The following is a 21,070-nucleotide window of genomic DNA, read 5'->3' as shown; positions in this document are numbered from 1 at the left end:
CATGGATCATCAGCATATCATGTCACACCAGTAATACAGCCTTGTCTACGCTCTGCTGTAGACCTGACAGAGGTCTGCAGATGTTATACATGATGTGACTCTGACGTCACATTCCGCAGAATGGTAGCGCTGACGAGATCTTCGCTTCGACGCGACTTTTTTATTCTTGTTGTTTTCATTTTAACTTTTTTTGCACCTACAATGCACACCCACGGTACGTGCACGACTGTGACACACTTGTGGAGTTTTGTGTGTCGCTGTCTTGCCATCGCAATAATGCCATCGTGGTTCAGTTCCTGGCCCCCCTCCAGCCTTGGGTTCAGGCTCTGGCCTGTCATGGCGGCTGTCTCCATGATCCTCCATCTGCCTGCACAGACCAAACTCTACGGACCTGTTCGGCTCCGCAGGGAAAACCTTGGATGTTCTCTGTCTCCTGGACCTGGTTCTGGAGGACAGTCTGGGACGGCAGCTGCTGCGGTCGTTATTATCATTAAGCTGCTAGCAGGGCCTGCTAATGCTGCTAATGCTGCTAATGCTGCTAACGCTAGCATCCATCTGCCTGCACGGACCGAACTCTACAGACCCGTTCGGTACCGTGGGGAAACCTGGGATGTTCTCTGTCTGCCGGACCCGTTTCTGGACTGTGGTCTGTGAGGGCAGCTGCTACGGTCATTATTACCACCATACTGCTGACTGGACCTGCTAACAAGACCTGCTAACCTGCTAAAGACCATGTCGCTAACAGAACAGAAACATGATGCTGAAAGAACCTCTCTGGTATCTGAATTACACTGTAGATGTATTTCTTTTTCAACTTGGCGCCTTGTTTTTAATATTTTAGCATTTTTTTTATATGTTTTTTAGTATGTTAGTAGTATTCTTATGTTTTTTTTAGTATGTTAGTAATATTCTTGGTATGTTTTTTTAGTATTTTTGCTGAATGCTTTGACATTTCTTCTTGTTGTTGTTTTCTTTTTTCTTTTTGTTTTGGCGAGTCGAGATTGTTATTCTCATCCTAAGCATTTCGTTGCATTGTTGACCTTGTGTTGATTTTGCACATGACAAATAAACCGAACCTAAATTATATACTGTGTAAATACCAGACTTATGGTGCAGGAAGTTAAAAGATGGTCCATGTTCTCGAAGTGAAGACCACATTCACTGGCAGTATTCCTGGCAAGCTTCCATTTTACCAAGATGGTTTGGTCTTTCAGACACCGGTTCTTCCTCGATTCAGGGCACACCTTTTATTTCTCTGTTCTTCCTTTAGCCAATTTTTCCTGGGGTGTTTTGGATGGCTGGGTGCTTTATGGTCTTTTGTTCCAAATCGTTCCATTAGTTTATTCTGTATTTCATGGGTGTTGTGTTTGTTGTTAGACTTGTGGATGTTTAACCTTTTCCTGGATTTAAAACATACCGGGGCTAGCGTGTGGGCACATGGTGGGTGTCGAGGGTCTTGTTCCTGATTTCTGTTTTCAAATTTGCTGATTGTCTCTCTTTGTATTGCAGGTGGAGCATTAAAGCAAAGGTAGCTTGTTGGAGTAGGACAAAGCCATGAATGAAAATAAGTAATGACTTTTAAAAATGTCTGTGTGCAGCTTGCTGGTTGCTCATGTTCACAGCCATGTGAGACCTTGGCCTAAGTAAAATAAATTCAGCTCATCTTATAAACATTTTATGAACACAGTGGGAGCAAAGTATCTTAAAGTGTGCAGGTTGGAGGTTAAAACTGATGCTGGAATTGTTTGACCTGTATTATATCAAACATAAAACAGCTTCCTGACTTATGATTTTGAGCTCACAATCCACAGAACATGAATAGAGATTAAATTCTTTGCTCACCTTGAGATTTATTTTTACACAGTAAGTTAGGCCACTGCACCAGCTGGATGATAAAGAATTAAAAAGTGACATTAATGAAGATGTGCAGTTTTTTTTACATTCAGATTGATTTATTTTGCACCTTTGAGCCACTCACAAATGAATGTGATTATACTGGTTTTATTGGGTTTTAAATGAATGTGGTTTGAAAGCACTGACTTTCTAAAAAATAAAAATAAATAGGTGTCATTTAAAAATAACTGAAACCAGAATCAAATGGAAAACATTTGTTTAACCAGAAAAACAATCCTAATCTTCAAATAGCAATATTTCATCCAACCTGAGAAATTGAACGTCTAAAAATAAAGACCTGAATTTTCACTAATACAAGTGCGTCTCAAAAAATTTGAATATTGAGAAAAAGTTCAATTATTTTTGCCAATCATCTCAGATAGTGAGACTCATATATTATATAGATTCATTACACACATAGAGTGAAATATTTCATGCCTTTATTTCTTGTAATTTTGATGATTATTGTTTACAGATAATGAAAAATCAAATTTCAGTGTCTCAGAAAATTAAAGTTGCATATTGGAAATTTGCACACTATACACAGACCAATCCTAGACATGGACTTGATATGACTTGAGGGATGCAACATTTGTAGCCCATGTTTAGGATTGGTCTGTGCGTAGTGTGCGAGTTTCCAACATGGAACTTTATTACAATATTCTAATTTTCTGAGACACTGAAGTTTAATTTTTCATTATCTGTAAACCATAATCATCAAAAAGTACAAGAAATTCTTGAAATATTTCACTCTTTGTAATGAATCTAAATATGAATTTCACTTTCTGATGCGACCGACAAAAAACAAACAAAACATTTTCACAATATTCTAATCTTTTAAGATGCACTTGTATGAGGATTTTAAAATCTACGGCAAGTTATTTTGCATATTTTAGTACAATTTATTTAGACTTCCTTCAGATAAACTTTAAATTAAACCATGAGTTGTACAGGAATATGTTTAATATTCCTGTGTGAGACAATCAAATCAGCTGATTTTATTTTTATATATAAATTATAGCAATATGTTATACTGCTTAATACATAACAGGCACAATCTTGATATGTGCCAGTTATTTACCTGGTATTTATGGTGTACTTCCCTGTTACCGGGTAAATTCCCTGTAGATGCAGGGTAATAAGCCACATCATAATACAACCTTGTCTCCATAGGTGCCAAGTAATTTCCATTAAGTTCTCAGTAAGTACCCAGTACTTACCAGATATGTACTGGGCTGTATTTATGCATTCCTACCAATAAAAACACTTTTATAGAAAGTAGTACAACATGGAGCATAATTCTGGTGAAGCTTAATCTGATTCTTTATGAGCACAACATGAATTTAAATTACCCGCAGATTGAGAGTTGATGAAAAAGACATTGACAAGCTCAACAAACCGTCCATCATTAGATCTTGGTCACTGAAACCGTTGGGCCCGAGGCGTTTTTGCAGTTGCCACCGTCACTCACCTCTGTGTGCGTACTGTGACCGCTTGATAAAAACTTCCTTTGAGACGACAAACACGAAGTCTGCCTAAGACCGGCGTTCTGTCCTAACTCAATCCGTGTGTTGGAGCTGTGGCGCCGCCTCCTCAGACCTTGGTGGAAGTGAATCGTAAACAAACCGTACGTGATGGGGTCAAGACACGCGTTGAAGAGGCCAAAAATAAATAACATATGGGTGAGGGAATGAGATACGGTCTCCTCCATTCTCTCGGGAAACAGCCAGTACCACAGGCCCAGCAGGTAGTACGGGGTCCAGCAGACGATGAAAGACGTCACAATGACGATACTCATCTTTAGAGTCCTCATCCGAGCTTTGGGGATGTTACTGTGTGAGCGCCGAAGATGAATATCTCTTGAGTGCACTAAAAGAAGAAACAACATTTTTCAATTTCAGCTTCTAGAAGCTGCGCTTGATATTATGAAAGTAAACACATGAGCCCGCGTGACTTACTATTACCCTGAGCCATGCGGCTGGATATCTCCACGAGGATTCGTGTGTAACAGAAAATCATGATGACCAAGGGCAGGAGGAAGAGGCACATGAAAGTGAACATGTTGTAGAGGGTCTCCTGCCAGCGATGGACGAAACTCCCATGGGTGGTGCACTGGGTGAAGTTCTCGGGCACCGTGATTGTCACGTTGTGGAATATAAACATCTGTAGAGAAAGGGAGGGGAAAGGTGAGAGGTTCTTCTCATTCAAATAATCTAAAGTTTGACGTGTTTGTGACGCCTCTTGTTGTTCTCACTTCATCATTCTATCGGGGGGGTTGAAGTGTCATCGTATGCGTTAGCGTCTGAGTGTTGAGGGACACAAGGGGAGGACTCAATCAGAGTCTAATTATAGTGGTCCAATTAAATATTAATTGGCTGTTTTTATCAACCAACAAGCCCAATAATAAAAACAAAACAGAATTCGATCAGTTTGGTGAGGCTTTCTTTCACTTTCACAACATAAACTCTTCATGCAAACAGTTTTTGAAGGAACTGACCTGATACGTCATTATGACCCATCACATTTAGTCAGGGATTAAATCATATTTGGCCAAACTAAACTGAGCACAGTTTCAGATTGCTGGCTTTTATGCTACATGTTGATACCTGGATCATCAGATGTCATGAGAAGTTCCAGAGACACGGCTTAATGCAGATTACCCCTGAATCTGTGACCGAGAGTGTGTAGAGGTAGGGCAGCCAACTTGGGAACAGAAAGTCGCGGTTCGACTCCCCGCCGTGCCCACATGTCATGGTGTCTCTGAGCAAAACGCCTAATCCCTAATTGTGGGCACTTACGTAGTTTACATGCCCACTGCTCCACCTGGGTGTATCTCAGGTGGGATGGGTCAAATGCAGAGAAGTAATTTCGTCATTTTATGGAAACATGTAATGATGACAACACATAGCCCTTATAATCTGTCAGAATCCTAGTTTTAGCGTATAGATGAGGGTTCTTAACATCATTTGAAAGAAAAACTCAAGCTACATTTGAATATTGGGATTTTCCAGCTAGTATTGAGAATATCTTTGTTAGTGTTTAGGAAGAGACAATTTAGGACTTTTCTGCTCAAAACAATCACCAGTTGTTGCTCAAAAAGTGCTTCAAAACATTCTTTAGGATTATATTTTGGACTTTTCCTTCAATGGACTCGTAGATTAGGTATTTATTTATCACACTTTGACAAAATCCAAGTACTTGCGACTTGATTCTCGGTTGGATGTGAAGGGTCAGATAAGAGGATGACCTCTGCGTGTCAGCCTGATACCCTTGATGATGTGATTGAGGCTGTTTGTGCCTCTTCAAGGTCGACAGCACCTTGAACCTGCTTTGAAACCTTTGCCCCTCATTTTTGCACTTCAGCCACCTCCGTTCTGTCTCGTTGTGCTGTTTGACCCGTGATTCAAAGCTGTCTTGGTCGGAGAGACGGGCCACTTTTCATCCTCCTACGCTGCCGTTTCCACTTCAACTAATCACCATGTTTCTGCATGAAAATGATCATTAGCACTTGTTTGGTATAATTAATTAATTATACATTTGACTAGAAACCTACAATAGTTTAGGTTGCTTTGCTTGTAGAGGGTAATTTATGTTTGTGAAAGCTTTCTTACTTTGCAACTTTTTTTTCCCACACCTGCCTAAACTTCTGGAAAGGCGCAGGGGTGACATTACACACTGCACACTTCTTGTCTGCTTCTCCTTAAGGAGCAGCGTCACCTTTAGCAAATTGGCTGTTAGCACAGGAAACTGATTTTAGAGATTTGACATTTTGTGTTTTTCGTCACACTCAACAAGCCTTTGGCTGTGTGCGTTCAAACTGGGTAAACCGAGCTGTGACACCTACCCATTAAAGGCAGATATAAAATGCAATGGCATGTTTCCCAACCTACAGCTGTTAAACCTCCTAATCAGTTGGAGTTTGTTTTTTAATGAAGTGACACGAAAGCATTTAGACCGAGGGCGAACGTCACAGTGGCGCTGAGAGAAAGTTAAGCTGCCCGATGAAAGCGTGACTTGAATTTAAACACCCGTCTGCCCGAAAAAGCAGCGTCGCTCTCAGCACTTTTATTTAGACGTCCAGTGGAGATCCTTCAAGGGATTAAATGTGAGTAGAGCAGGGAATTGTATGACAACGGCTGCTGAAAATGTAGGAAATTCGACATACCACCAAGTTTCAGTTCAATATTTAAAAAATTGGCTGAGGAAAATACCTTTTTGTTTGTTTAGCTGTGGCGGCCATCTTGAATGACTTTGACTCCGCAGTTGGTCACTTTTTAGATGATTACTTTCTGAGAGTTGATTTATTTTATATAACTCTTAAAATCCATCCACTATTTTCACGAGATATTTTGCTAACTCGACATACAGTTGAACACACACACATATACCTGAACACAGACAAAACCATTAGTGTCATTGAGTGGCTCTTTATGCGGCGAAACAGAAAACAAAATGTGAAATTACTGAGATCATCATACTTAATCTTTCTCTACAAATGTGAAGCAGATAATGACCTTAAAATGACCTTAAAATTAACCTAAAATGACCTTAAAATGACCTTAAAATGATGGTTGAGGCTGACTTTACTTGATGCAACATTCTCATAAATTCCAGAAAGATGACTGAAGACTTTTTAAAAAACTTTTCTCACTAACGGCTCAGTCAGAAGTGGGAGTGCGCCTGGTTTTATTAGAAATAATTTTTACACACCCCACGTTGGTGTGCATTTTATTCAGAAACATTATCTGCAGACTATAAACAACTTATGTTGCATCTAGACTCTTAAAAGATCTTGCTTAATTCAGCAAAGCAATCCCGCATTATATACTGCATATCCTAGAACTGTACAGCTCCAGTTTATATGATCTGACCTAAATATTTACCAATATGCAAAACTAATCAACTACAATTCTACTGCAAATCAAGCTGAAGCTTTTTTTTTACTTCAGAAGGAACAAACACACCTACTCACACTGAACATAGGAGGATCTGCAGTGGAAGTGGTCTCCAGCTACAAGTACTTGAGTGTACACATGAATGACAACCTCAGCTGGAGCAACAACACCACCAGCCTGATCAAGAAAGCTCATCAGAGACTCTACTTCCACAGGCAGCTGAGACGAGCTGGTCTGGGAAGCTCATTCCTCACCTCCTTCTACAGGTGTGCAGTGGAGAGCATCCTGTGCTCCAGCATCAACGTGTGGCATGGAGGCTGCACAGCTGCAGAAAGAAAAGCTTTGCAGAGAGTGGTGAAGGCTGCACAGAAGATGTTGGAGTCAGTCTCCCCACCATCACAGACATCTACACCTCCAGATGCAGGAAGAGGGCCAACTGCATCATGAAGGACCACACTCACCCAGCACACACACTTTTTGCCCCGCTCCCCTCAGGCAGGAGGTTAAGGAGCATTAAGTGTAGAACCACTAGACTGAGGAACAGCTTCTACCTTCAAGCTGTTGGACTCATGAATCTCTAACCAGAATAATCACTGTGAAAATTAGTGTGAAAAAAATCACTGTAATGCCACTTGGTTGTTGATATGTGCTGCTGATTATCCATGATGCTGATCTCATCTCATGCTGCTGATTTATTTCATGTTACTGTGTTCATTCGTCCTCATCTGCTCACACACTCGTGTTCATGCTGCTGTTGTTTGGGGCATTGTTTTGTACTATAAGTGCTTAGTGTATTCTTAGTTTAGTGTATTTAATGTATTCTTAGTTTAGTGTATTTAATATATTCTTAGTTTAGTGTATTTAATATATTCTTAGTTTAGTATATTTGATGTATTCTTAGTTTAGTGTATTTAATGTATTCTTAGTTTAGTGTATTTAATATATTCTTAGTTTAGTGTATTTAATATATTCTTAGTTTAGTATATTTGATGTATTCTTAGTTTAGTGTATTTAATATATTCTTAATTTAGTGTATTTAATGTATTCTTAGTTTAGTGTATTTAATATATTCTTAGTTTAGTGTATTTAATATATTCTTAGTTTAGTATATTTGATGTATTCTTAGTTTAGTGTATTTAATGTATTCTTAGTTTAGTGTATTTAATGTATTCTTAGTTTAGTGTATTTAATATATTCTTAGTTTAGTGTATTTAATATATTCTTAGTTTAGTGTATTTAATGTATTCTTAGTTTAGTGTATTTAATGTATTCTTAGTTTAGTGTATTTAATGTATTCTTAGTTTAGCGTATTTCTTAGTTCATGTGTGAATTTATTACTGTTATTCTTTACAATATGTATTTTTGTTGGATGTAACTGGGACCCTGTGTACGTAGTTTTGTTTCACCTCATGCACCACATGTGATGTGAATGACAATAAAGAACCTTGAATCCTTGATTCCTGAAGGGGGAAACCATTTACTGTCAAAAAGACAGTTGTTTTGTTTCAGAAGTGATGCAACATATTACTAGACATTACTCTGTACTAACTTTTTGAATAGTATTAGATGCCTTTGAGTATTATTTAACTTTTTTTTTTTTTTTTACAATTTGAGAGCAAAGAGCTAAAGTGTTTTCAAAACAAGCAGAGCTGAAAAAACATTTTTTAGACCAGAAGCCTCAGTAAAGAAGATCTAGAGCAGGGCTATTCAACTAAATTACTCAGGGGGCCACACATACCGAAAGCCAAGAGCTCATGGGCTGAACATCCAGCAGTTATTGTCATCTAGTTTGTTTTACAGTATAAGATCTAGTTTTATTTAAAAATGAACACAGTGGTGGGCCGAACTGAGTTCACCCATGGGCCTGATTTGGTCCCTGGGCCACCAATTGGATAGCCCTGATCTGGAGGCTTTTCCCCTTCGTACTGCAGCACAGAGAAACATGCACTAACGTGCACCAACAGCACTTTCCATTGCTCATTTGCTTATATTAGGTTTCAAAAAGCTGAACATTCATCTAATCTCTACAGGTTTTAAATATCTACACGTTTGCATACTTGAGCACAAATATTTGCCGCTCCTGTAACTGATGAATAATCCTTCCACAGCAGGTTATGGATTATCACGTCCCCTGTTTGTAAAATAAGATTTAATCCCTTGACCTTCCACAGCTGAAACACTGAAAAAAGATCCATTCAGCTGGTTCCTATCCTACTGAATAATTGTCCCATTTTTGAATTTAAGCCAAATATTAGTAATCTTTATAAAAGTAAGTAAAAAGTCCTGCCTATAAAATATCTCCATCAAAAGCTCTGGTCTTTTTTCTGTTCTGATGTGAGATGAGAACCTTCGGAACGGGGAGGTTGCAGCATTACGTTATTTTGCAAAGTATTTTTTTTTTACATCAGCTTGTTTCCTTTTGATCTTTTGAACGTTAAAAGACAAACACCCAAAAGATTTGATGAGGTTATTTGCATTTCAAGCTATTTTTTTTGCGCAGTCAGCAGAAGAAGGAAGACGCTCCAACTCTGACGGAGAAGTAAAATCTCATCAGAACACTCGAAGTTTCATAAAACCCGACCAACTCTGAGCAGAAAGGGTGACAAAAATCTGTAAAGCAGTTCTAAAGGAAACAAATCAACGAGTTTGGCGATTTCTTATTTTAACTGCTCTTTCTTTTACTTGTTCGGCCGAGTTTTGTATGAATCATAGTGCTGGACCACTGAGGCAACAAGGATGTTTTTCTCAGCTTGTTTTTTCCAGCAGCTGTCAGAATCTGAAGTCAGTTCTGCTCCAAACCGACCACTTTAAACCAACAACGTGGTGCAAAATACATTCACCAGTTTTCATGTGTAACAGCAGGCTCTGAGTGCAGTAAATGTTTCTTCTCACTACTTACAGTAAATCTGTTTGTATTCTGCCAGAAGCTTATTTCAATTGCTTTCTGTTTTGACGTCATTTATGTAGGTTTATTTTAATGTTTTTGTATTTGTGCCTTTTATTAAGTGGTATCTTTGCTTCTGGTGTTTCTTATATATTGATCTATAACTTGGTTGCTTGTTTTTTTAGGGAAAGCAAAAGGAAGATCACGACGAATTGATCCAGTTTGAATGTAATAAATGGCACATTAAGTCTCTATATTAGTTCTGGAAACAGTTTTTGTATGATACAATACACTTTTTGTAGCAGATTCAACTTGGTTCTTAAAACTGAGATGTGATTTAAAAGGGACTCGTAATTTATTTGATTGTTTGGGTTCATCCGCAGGGTTTGCAGTTTTACTCGGAGTTTCTCTGAACTTTGAACAATTCTAAACTCGTTGCATTTGTGCTTATCAAGCTTTATTTATGTTGTACATCTTGGTATCCAAACATACAAGAAGTTGTTTCTGTTCTGCACATGTAGCTATGGAAATAATGCTCTAGACTCTAAAGATGCTCCAAGAGAAATAACATAAAGAGTGGTCAAGACGGATGAGGTGGTCAGATGTTGCATTTGAATCAAGCAAAACTAAAACAGCACCTTCCTCAGAAAGCCAAGAAAGAACTCCTGTTTAAAAAGCATTTTAGCATCTCCTTTATTCCATATTTGTTTCTATATTTTGTGCATTATAAGGCACACGTATAAAATGAGTTTAGTCTAGACCCAGAAAGTTTTAAAAAAACATTTCATTTTTGAGAAATGTTACTGTGCTCCAGTGTATAAAGTAACAGTCAGTTTATTGTCCTCATCAACTCAACTCACTGAGGAAAACATGAAACTCCTAGACAGAGTGGTGAAAATGAAATCAAACCATACATCCATTTTTTTTAACCCTCTTCTCTTCAGGTTACATGGAGCCGGTGTCTGTTGCCAGCAGTCACTGTGCGAGAGGTGGGGACACCCTGGACAAGTCTTCAGTTGACCACAGAGACACATAAAGAGACAAACAACCATTCACTCTCAGACGGCTGTGGCTGAGTGGTTAGAGCAGTCGTCCTCCAATGTAAGAGTTGTAGGTTTAAATCTACCAACAGTCACATGCTGAAGAGTCCCTGAGCAAGACACTGAACTCCTCATTGCCTCCGATGTGTTTCCCATCTGTGTATGAATGTGATAAAGCACTGACTGTTCTTTGTATAGATCTAGTAGAGAGCTGTATGAATGGGTAAATGAGGACATAGATTGTAGTTTAAAGAGCTTTGAGTATCTTGATTAGACAGAAAGGTGCTATATGAGTACAGTCCATTTACCATTTATTCTCACTCACACCTAGGGACCATTTAGAGTTACCAATCAGCCTAACATGCATGTTTTTGGTCTGTGGGAGGAAACCGCCACACTGCCAGTTTGAAAGGTCATATTATTGCATTGTAGTGACTGCAATGTCATAAAATAGATAACAAAGTGGGTAGATGTCTTGTTCCATGTCATTGTGGTGTGGCACTCCCTCGGGCCTGGATACAAGATCGAGTCCAGAACAAGAGTCGTACAGCTGTTCAAAACTCTTCTGTGACAAGCTGGTCCTCAGCTGTCGTAAAGAGATCAGCACTGGATCAGATTTGGCATCCAAGCTTGGTTTGATTGGAGAAAGAGAGGGTCCCTGGAGGACCACGCCATCTACACATTTTCTTTATTTGCTTTTCCATTCAGGGTTGCAGTGGAGCTGCTACCTATCTCCAATGACCACCATGCGAGAAGCAGGGTACACCAGGACAGGTCTCCAGTCCATCACAGGACCACATAGAAGTGAACAAAACAGACAATTCACTTTCTCACAAACACCTAAGGACAATTTAGAGAAGCCAATTTAACATGTATGTTTTTGGTCTATGGGAGGAAACTGCAATACCTGTGTACGCACATGCAAACTACACAGTAAGACCATGGCTAGGTTGTGAATCTGTGACCTACTTGCTGTGAGGCAGCAGCTCTAATAACAACTCTTGGTTGGTGCTTTCTCAGAAGGGGTAAAACAGGATGGACTGCTGTTCCAACAGTGCCTGCTGAACAGAGGTGACCTGACGTCAGATCTTACCTCTCCTCATTCTATACCATGAGTAACTCTTGTGTTTCTCCACAACACTGTCAGGATTGGTCCTCTACCCTTGATGCCTTTATACACAGGCACAATGGTCATTGATGGTAATGCAGAACCCAGACCCATCTCTGAACATGAAACACCACTTGTCATGTCCATGCCTCTTGGTTACAGTGCCACTCCAAACCCTTTGCTTTTATGTTAGAGCCAGCCTACGCACAAGACGATGAACTCATAGTTCATCTGGCTTATGCTGTGAAACATTGTGTTGTAATGAGTTCACGTGTCTTGATGGCAGGAGCAGAAGTCATGAGGTTCCTTGTTTTTGGCACAAAATAAAATAGTGGCCTCTGGTTCCAACATGGGGTAATTGAGACATTTGTACATTCATATGGTCACCAGTTGTACGACTGAATCTCTCAGCTTCATGTGAACCTACAAGTCTCATTTTTCAAACTCCGTCATTACTGTTCATGCTGTCTACTACATCTCTGAGGCATCCTCTGGGTCCGATGACCTTCACTTACTGATTTACTGGTGACACTATTGCTCTGCTTGTGATCCCTCCACCCTCTGGTGTCAACTCATTACAAATTCAATCATTTACATTCCCCTCACTGCTCTGCCTGGGTACCAAATTACATTCAAATCGGACCATTCCTTTGGCTTGCTTATCATTTTTTTTTTTATATATATATTTTTTTTTAAAATATATCTTCACCAGCATATATTTTTTTAGTTTAAGGTGTTATTAATGAATATAGCTTCAAATTCAACAAGGAGCTCGATAAACATGTTGTCACTTTTACATCCTATCACAAAAGACTGAGCAATAAACGGGTGTTTTAACGTTTGATTAAAGAACCTAAAAAGCTCAAATTGAAAGTCTGTTGTAAAATTTCACATTTCTAGCAACTAATTTAAAATCAGTGCCGTGTGGAAGAGCTCAACCCTAATGCTCTGACTGCAGGAGATGAAGGTATGTTGGATGAGCAAAGTGCATTCAAATGGTTATAATTTAAGGGGTTGCTTTATTCTCTCACTAACTACATTATGAGCAGCTGTGATCAATCAGTTCCCCAGCAGCATTTTCCGTCTTTTATTAGGATTTTTGTCTTCGTTGGATCTTTTCTTCTCGTGTTTCTTTTTCTCAGTAGACTTGATATTTGAATTAACCTTTAGCTCACCTTTTAGCAAAATTCCAATATAGGCTCCTTTTTCTAATTAGCACAATTAGGAGTTTTATGTGTTGTTTGATGAAATCAGAGCTTTTAGCTGAGTGTGTGTGTTCACCATCATGTTTGCAGCCACTGTTCTTTAAAATGGACAATAAAGACGACTTGGTTCATTGCATACAGTATGTGTATGTGAGCTCATTCAGGATTAGCTTCATAACGGAGCAGAAAAATTGATTTTCAGCTTTAATGTAAAAATTGGAAACAAAGGATCTTTAGTTTATATTTTCATTCATAATTTTCTGCTCTTTCTTTGCGGTGAGGATCATCCAGTCGTTTCATGTTGTTTTGGGTTGTATTTCAAGACATAAACCTTCCTTGCTTCTCCTCATCTACATTCATTCAAAGTTTATTTATACAAGTTAGTTCCATTGAGACTCTGGGATTCATTTACACAAGAGACCTGATTTTAACAAAGAATGATGACAACAGTGGACAACAAAGACAACAATAGACGATCATAGAAGGAAGCATACAAATTGAGAAGAACAAGTGAAAGAAAATGGTATTTAACCTCTTGAGACCCTGCGTCCACATATGGGGACATTACATTCTGGCTTTGCTGTACCTTATACTTGACTCTGTTCAGTAGTGTTTTATACTTTGTTAAGCATTGTTAATGTTGTTGTGGTGTGCTGTAAAATAAGCCCATTGTCCCCATCTGCTGACTTTTTATTTTACAAAAGTTTGTCATAACCATGTAACAAAATACAACTTCCTGTTTGAAGAGGAAACTTTATTTATACACAAATCAGGTCCATCGAATCACAAATATCTAGGAGATATTTGAAAAATGCATCGCAAACTAGAGCTCGGGTCTCAGGAGGTTAAAAAAAGAAACAAAAACAGCTAGGTTGTAAAGTGATGTAGAATATTAAAGACAGGAACATGTCTGCATTGGTTTTCACCAAGAACTTAACAGATGTTTGAAGCCACTTAGAGGTCAAGGTCGAGAGCTTCAGATCTTTTTGTAAGATATTCCAGGAAACAGGAGCGGAGTAGGCCCTTTTACCTAGTTCAGTCCGCACTGAGGGAACACTGCAGGTAATAATGTCCTGAGAGCGCACGCTGTAGCTGCACTCACGCAGAGACATGTAGGAGGAGATGTATGAAGGCAGCAGACCAAGAAGTGATTTAAAGATGACAATGTACCAGTGAGAGAGCCTGTGTGAAGTTAATGATGTCCAGTTAACCAGTAAATACAGGGTGCAATGGTGGTACGGTAGTAACAGCCAGTTATGAATCTTAGCGCACCATGATAGACAGTGTCCAACATCTGCAGGGTGCTTGTAGGAGCGTTCATGTAAATAATATCAACATAGTCAATGGAGTGAAAGGAAAGTCGCAGTTACAAGGTGTTTCCTAGCATTCAGAGTAAGACAGGATCTGTTTCTGAAAAAGAAACCCAGTTTAACTTTTCAGTTTCTTAACTAGGTTTTCCATGTGGAGCTTAAAGGAGAGATGTGAATTGACCAAGATACTCAAATATTTGTAGGAATCAACAAATTCAATAGGAGCATCGTTCACTTGAAGATAAAATTTGAAGGAAGAACCGCTGGAACCGACTTCCTGTTTGAAAACAACATCGCTTTGGTATTATCGGCATTTAGGACACATTTGAGACGGAACAAATCTGACTGGATGATGTCAAAGGCGGACTGCAAAAGCTGGAAAACCTTAGGAACTGTTTTAGCTCAACAATAAACAACTGTGTCATCAGCATAGAAATGTAAGTATGCATCAGGGTTGGTCTGATCTAGATTACCTATGTAGATTTTGAAGATGGTGGGTCCTAAGACAGAGCCTTGTGGCACACCATTGTTAACCAAAAATTAACCTTTAGCTCTTTATTGCTTCATGCCATGCTGAGCATCCAGCATGGACTCCATGCCTTTTGAAGCTCCTGGTAAATCTTTTTAACTCTTTTCTTGATATAAGCCGGTAACAGATCTTTAAACTGTATGGTTCATTGTTTCAAAATGAGATGTTACTGCAGAAACTCTCACAGCACCCAGAGATGCTGTGTGAACCGAGAAGCTGCTGCCTCGACTCTAATGAGCCTGTAAGAACTGCACGAGCCTTAAAGAACAAGAACAAAGATGAAACTAAAAGGAAAGCAGAAGTACAAAAATATCTCTGTGATATTAGAATTCAAAATATTTATCAATCTTGTTTAAAAGTAAAGCTCAAGGTGAAAAAAAGTGTCCTGTTGTTTTGTCTCCATTAAAAAATAAATATATTTTTCTGATTGTTTTGGTGAAGCATGGGCGCAAAAAGAACTGAACTGATGGAGGTAGTTCCATTAAGGATGGGGCGAACTGGCTGTCGGAAGTACTAGGACATTTCCCGGTGGCCTGGCCTGCTCAGTGCCCGCTGAGGGACTGGACCAAAGCTTGGTTTGGGTCGCGCTCGATTATTTTAAATAAACAAGCCGCTCTTGGTTAAGGAGCTAGTTCAGATCCTCTGAAGTGGGGTTCTGTGGAAATGATCATCTTATCTGTTGAAGATATGGCTCTGTGAACAGCCTCAGTTTGGAGAAATGGAATTTAATTCTGACCGGAGTGACAAGTTAATGACTCGTCTGAGTGAAAGTAAACTGCAGCTGCCTTAAAACAGCTCCAGTCTCAAAGCTTTTATTGTGATTCCTGTGAACACTCCTTTATAAACCTCATCCTTCAAATTGGCATTACATGGATGTTAACACAGAATCCTGTGGTCATTTACAAAAATAAATAGATTGCAGCAGCAGCTGGCTGGTGCATTTCCAGTTTCAGTGTGTCCTTGGGTACTTTTAGCAATAACAACGTGAGATTTATGGTTGAAAATCTGTTTAATGCAGAATTTTTGGTGATGTTTTCATGAAAAGCTCTGAAGGTTTTTGACTCTGGAGGTGATTTAAGTGATGGCAGTCCTTTTTGGTTCTGGCTGAACTCAAAGCTCATCGATCCAATCAGAACTGAGGTCATTCAAAGAGCTATCTACACCAGGTAAGATGTTAATTGTTCATAAACCACAAGAAAACTATCCCTAAAAGGTTAGAAAAACATCATATATATATATATATATATATATATATATATATATATATATATATATTCATCTTTAATTTTATTTATTAGGAAAGCATTTTAAGCAGGGAGAACTTGTGTGATTAGACGATCAGGTAAAATATTAAAATCCTCCAACACCTGTTGTAAAGATTAATTTACACAACTTTATGCATATTATTTGAAAAAAACTAAATCAGAGCAAATATTTTTAGATGTCAGGGTTCTCAAAATACACATACCTTCTCTGTAGAACTGGTACTTGCTAATTTAAGTGGAAATACTTAAAAACACGTTATTTTTCCAGACCCATTGCACGGTTGATGCTAATTTACATCAAACTGTGTAAATTGATGTTTCTTTATTGAGCTCTTGGATGGTTTGAGACTTAATGAGCTGTTATTCTTCTTAATTTTTGTATCCTGCAGGGATGATGATGTATTTCCATACTGCACCTGATCAGAGATCTGATTTAATTTAGCCGCCTCATTTAAGGTTCTGCATCTCTCATTAATGAAAGACCTCCAGGCCCAGTTTCAGCTCCTTTCAACCTCGGTTTGGAGCTTTCAGCAGTTACATTTGATGTGCTTTCATCGGTTTTGTTTTCTTCCTGTCATATGAAAAATTTAAACGGACTCGTTGCCAGAAAAAAATGCATAAATCTACACATTTTATTCCTCCTGATGATGGTTAACATGTCCCTAACTTTAAAACTTATAAGCAAAATCAAGATGCCAACCCCTGCATGTGTTTGTTTACAGACACAGCAAGTGACTGAAAACAGGTCAATGTCTTTGAAAGAGCTTGTTTGGGATCAAGAGGTCCAAGAATTTTAATGTGTCGTCACGTATCTGTGCTCTCATTTGTCAAAGGTTGTGATCTCAGGGTCAGTCAGGATGGAAATAAATCCAGCAGGTCTGTGCTTTTCCAGTTATTTAGTTAGTTTATCTTGTAGCTTTATTTCTCCTGCTGGTTTATGTTTCATTCTTCTGTTTTGTGTTTTGGTGCAGCTTCCTGTTTTCTTGTTCTCATTTTACCCTCGGCCTCAGTTGTTCTTCAGTCAGACACCTGTTTTCAATTAGTAATCACCCAGGTGTGATCACTTTCCACTCACCCTCCGTTCTATTTAAACCATCTCTTCATTGTGTTGGACACCTGCCACATGTCTCAGTGCTCCCTCCTGTACTCTCCTGTGTTTAGTGAATTGCTGCTGCCACATCAACCTTTTGTTGTCATTTATATAATAAATGAGTTTTATTTTATTCAAACTCCTCATGCCTGCATGCATCTGGGACCAATCCCTTCATGGACAGTGATCACAAGTTCCTAGGGTTTAGGTGTAATATTTGCAACTAAATTGTTGAACTGAACAATGCGGGGGCTGCGTTGACTTTTGAAGGAGCCAATTAAATCTTTCTGAATGAAAATGAATGTTATGCAAAATTGAGAAAATGCATAGATTTTTATGTTACGAGGCACCTTTTTTTTTTTTTTTAATCACCGTTGACCTGTGACCTCATCTTGTAGTCTTACTGAATCACATATGTTCATTTGTTCACCTACACAGACTATAATCAGCCTGGTCGGTCACATGACTCGAGCTTCAGTTAGTTGTTTGATGGGTTCAGAGTGCTTTGTTTACATCGAGTGCATGCCCGCATTTCAGAATTACAAGTCAATATCTGGAAAACTACTGGAGTAAACTCCTTCAAACTGCACCGATTGATTTAACTAAGGATAACTTTCTTCATGTTTTATTTCATAATTTCCATGAACTCTTTTTAACCTTGTTAAGAGCTTCTCTGAGCTTGGTTTTATTCTCCTCCTGCTAAGATTAAGAGAACTGGAGAAGTTTGATGTGCAGAGGTGTTCTCCTCCTACCTGAGGGAGGGACAGCATCACGCTCATGGTCCACGCCACAGACAGCATGATTTTGCTCTTCCTCTTGGCCTCGGTGATCCCCAGGGGGTTGAGGATGGCGGACTGTCTGTCCAGGCTGATGACCACGGTGACGAAGGCGCACGAGTACATGGCCACCAGCTTCAGGAACATGAGCAGCCTGCAGGCGGCGTCCCCGGCCCGCCACTGCACCGTGATGTTCCACGCCGCGTCCACCGGCATCACGATGAAAGTCACCAGCAGGTCCGCCACGGTCAGGTTCATGATCAGGATCCGGACGTGGGACTTGCGCTTGCCCGCCCTGCCCGCGGCCCACAGCACCAGCAGGTTGCAGACGGCCGAGAGCGCGCACAGGGAGAAGGTGATGATCACGCGCACTTTGGCCGCCGTGGAGAAGGTGGGCAGCTGGAGCGCGTCTCCATCCGCGCTCCAGCTGCAGTCCGAGGCTGCTCCCTGACAGCTGCTGTTCCCCGCCTGCTCCGTCAGCTGGTGGAACATGGTCCGGGTCTCCCCTCCGGGACGGGACAGGTGGACACAGAGTCCTGCTAAACTCCGTCCTCCCTCCCCATCTGCAGCTGAAGTCCGGGAGAAAAGGAGGAATTGAACCTTTTCAGAAACGAAACTTCAGTCAAAGCATCGTTTTATTATTAAGAAGCAATTAGGAGTAATTATGACTTAAAGCTTGGCTGATTGGGGGGAAAAAGAATAAAGGTGCAAACCATTAGAGGTAATTAACTTGTATTAATCTGCAGTTTTCCGCATTATTTCTGAATAAACCAATAAAATCTAATAAACTGGTTAAGAGGGGTGAAGCAACATCTCACCTGGAGCTGGTGTTTCCTCCGCAGCTGTTGCTTCAGTCTGCTTCATCCATCCTCTGAGGTGCTGGTTCCTTGTGATCCGGAGGGGAGGGCTCCTCCTCACTGACAGATGACGCGCAGAAAATGAGCCCACTCTCCTCCACAGACACTTTTATATTAAAAATCCAATAAACACTTGTGCTTTTTTATTTGTTGGCTCTCTAAAGAAGCGTTCTATGATGATAAGCATCTTGTTTTTGATCCGTTTGGCTTATTGTGGAATATAAAAAACAGTCCCTGTGTGGAATCAATGAACACCCTGCAGGTTTTGTTTTTGCTGTGAGGCTCATTTCAGTGAAAGTGGATCTCTCTGTATAATAAGAACACATCCAGTGGACTTTAATCTCCATGAGACTTTTATTACAGACTAGCCTGATTAAATGGACTTCATAACAAGGATGTCGAGTATTGAGAAATCCTAATAATGAAAACAAGGACTGTCATGAATCCCTAAAATGAGCTAATGATCAACTGAGAGTTTCTGTGATTACTCAGATCTTCATTTCATGAATTTATACCCCGGTCTCTCACCACCAACAGATGGCCACCTGGCTGTGCGTTTATGTGATTACTCAGCTCATCAGCTCATGAATGTTGAGTCACTCTTACTTCATACATTTTATCAACGGGCCCTCAAATAACCTGGTTTCCACAAATATTCATACCAGACCCTGCACACCTGACATAACTTTATTAAAAATAAAAGATTCACTAAAAGTAAGTCCCTTCTGTCTGAATGCATCTTAAATTTAGAGTTCCAGGAGAGTTTAGATATTTAAATAGTATTTAGTGAATATTTAATTTTCAAAGGATGGTTTGGTGGTGGCACAGTTGGTATAGAGCTGCTGCCTCTCAGCAAGAAGGTTGCCAGATCCAATCCCAGCCAGGGACCTTAAGATAAAATAAGATCAGATAAGATGGCACCTTATTAATCCCACAGGAAATTGTTGTGCCAGAGTTTCAGTACAAAGGAACATGCACGAGGAATAACACAACAATAAAACAATAACAGAGAAAATAAAAATACCAACAATTAAGTTCTAAAACAGCTGCAGACAGGAACATTAAACAGTTTATTGTAGTGCAGGATAATTTTATTATCTGATGTGCAGAAAGGGGAGGAGTTGAAAAGTTTGAAGGACCTCCTGTGTTGTTCTGTGGAGCACCTCGGTGGTCTCAGTCTACGACTGGAGGTGCTGCAGGGAGTCCAGCGTGTCATGCAGGGGGTGTGACGTGTTGTTCAGGATCTGGAGCAGTTTCCTCAGCATCCTCTGCCCAGACACCTGTCAGAGACTGCAGGTCCACTCCCAGAACTGAACCAGCTCTCTTGATGAGTTTATCGAGTCTGCTGGCATCAGTTTTCTTCACCCTGCTGCCCCAGAACACCACAGCGTAGAAGATGCTGGAGACCACCGAGTAGTAAAACATCTGCAGCATGGTCCTGCAGATGTTAAAGAACCTGCGTCTCCTCAGAAGAAAAGGGCGACTCTGCTCTTTCTTGTAGAGGGTGTTGGTGTTAGCTGTCCAGTCGACCTCCAGGTACTTGTAGCAGTCCACAGTGTCCACCTTAGTACTCTTGATGTTGATAGGGTTGGGGGGACTGATTTTCCTGTAGTCCACCTGCAGCTTTTTATTTTTTCCAACATTGAGTTGCAGGTGGTTCTGTCCACCACACCTCTGTATTCAACTTCCACCAACTATTCAACCAGTGATGCAGCCCACAATGACAGAGTCATCCAGAACTTCTGCAGATGCAGGATTGTGAGTTGTACCTGAAGCCTGAGGTGTAGAGGGTGAACAGAAAAGGTGAGAGGACCGTCCCCTGAGGAGCCCCTGTGCTGCTCAGTATGGTATCCGAGGTGGTGTTCTGCAGCCTCACATACTGTGGCCGACCTGTGAGGTAGTCTCTGATCCAGGTGACCAGCGAGTCGTTCACCTGCATGTCCAGGAGCTTACTACTACAGAGTAGAGCAGGTCTTATGGTGTTAAAAGCACTGGAAAAGTCAAAGAGCATGACTCTTACAGTGCTGCCTGCCCTGTCCAGGTGTGTGTGAGCTCTGTGCAGCAGGTAGATGATGACATTGTCAACTCCAATACGTGGCTGGATTTCTGGGTGAAGTTTGCATGTTCTCTCCGTGCATGCGTGGGTTTTCTCCGGGTACTCCGGTTTCCTCCCACAGACCAAAAACATGAATGTTAGACTGATTGGTAACTCTAAATA

General features: G+C 40.1%; 1 protein-coding gene across 1 annotated transcript; it reads right to left on the bottom strand.

Annotated features, from left to right (window-relative positions):
• Positions 1-3,301: 3,301 nt before the first annotated feature.
• Positions 3,302-18,487, bottom strand: gnrhr4 (gonadotropin releasing hormone receptor 4). The gene is made up of 3 exons (XM_037682883.1): positions 17,972-18,487; positions 3,852-4,056; positions 3,302-3,762 (listed from the first exon to the last, which is right to left on the bottom strand). Exons 1-3 carry the CDS (start codon positions 18,485-18,487, stop codon positions 3,302-3,304), a joined length of 1,182 nt encoding a protein of 393 aa, XP_037538811.1.
• Positions 18,488-21,070: the final 2,583 nt, after the last annotated feature.

The sequence above is a fragment of the Nematolebias whitei genome, chromosome 10 (genome assembly GCF_014905685.2).
Source record: "Nematolebias whitei isolate Nwh7 chromosome 10, NemWhi1, whole genome shotgun sequence".
NCBI classification, from domain to species: Eukaryota; Metazoa; Chordata; class Actinopteri; order Cyprinodontiformes; family Rivulidae; genus Nematolebias; species Nematolebias whitei.
The sequence above is the reverse complement of the archived record's forward strand: the minus strand, read 5'-3'. Positions and strand labels throughout refer to the sequence as shown.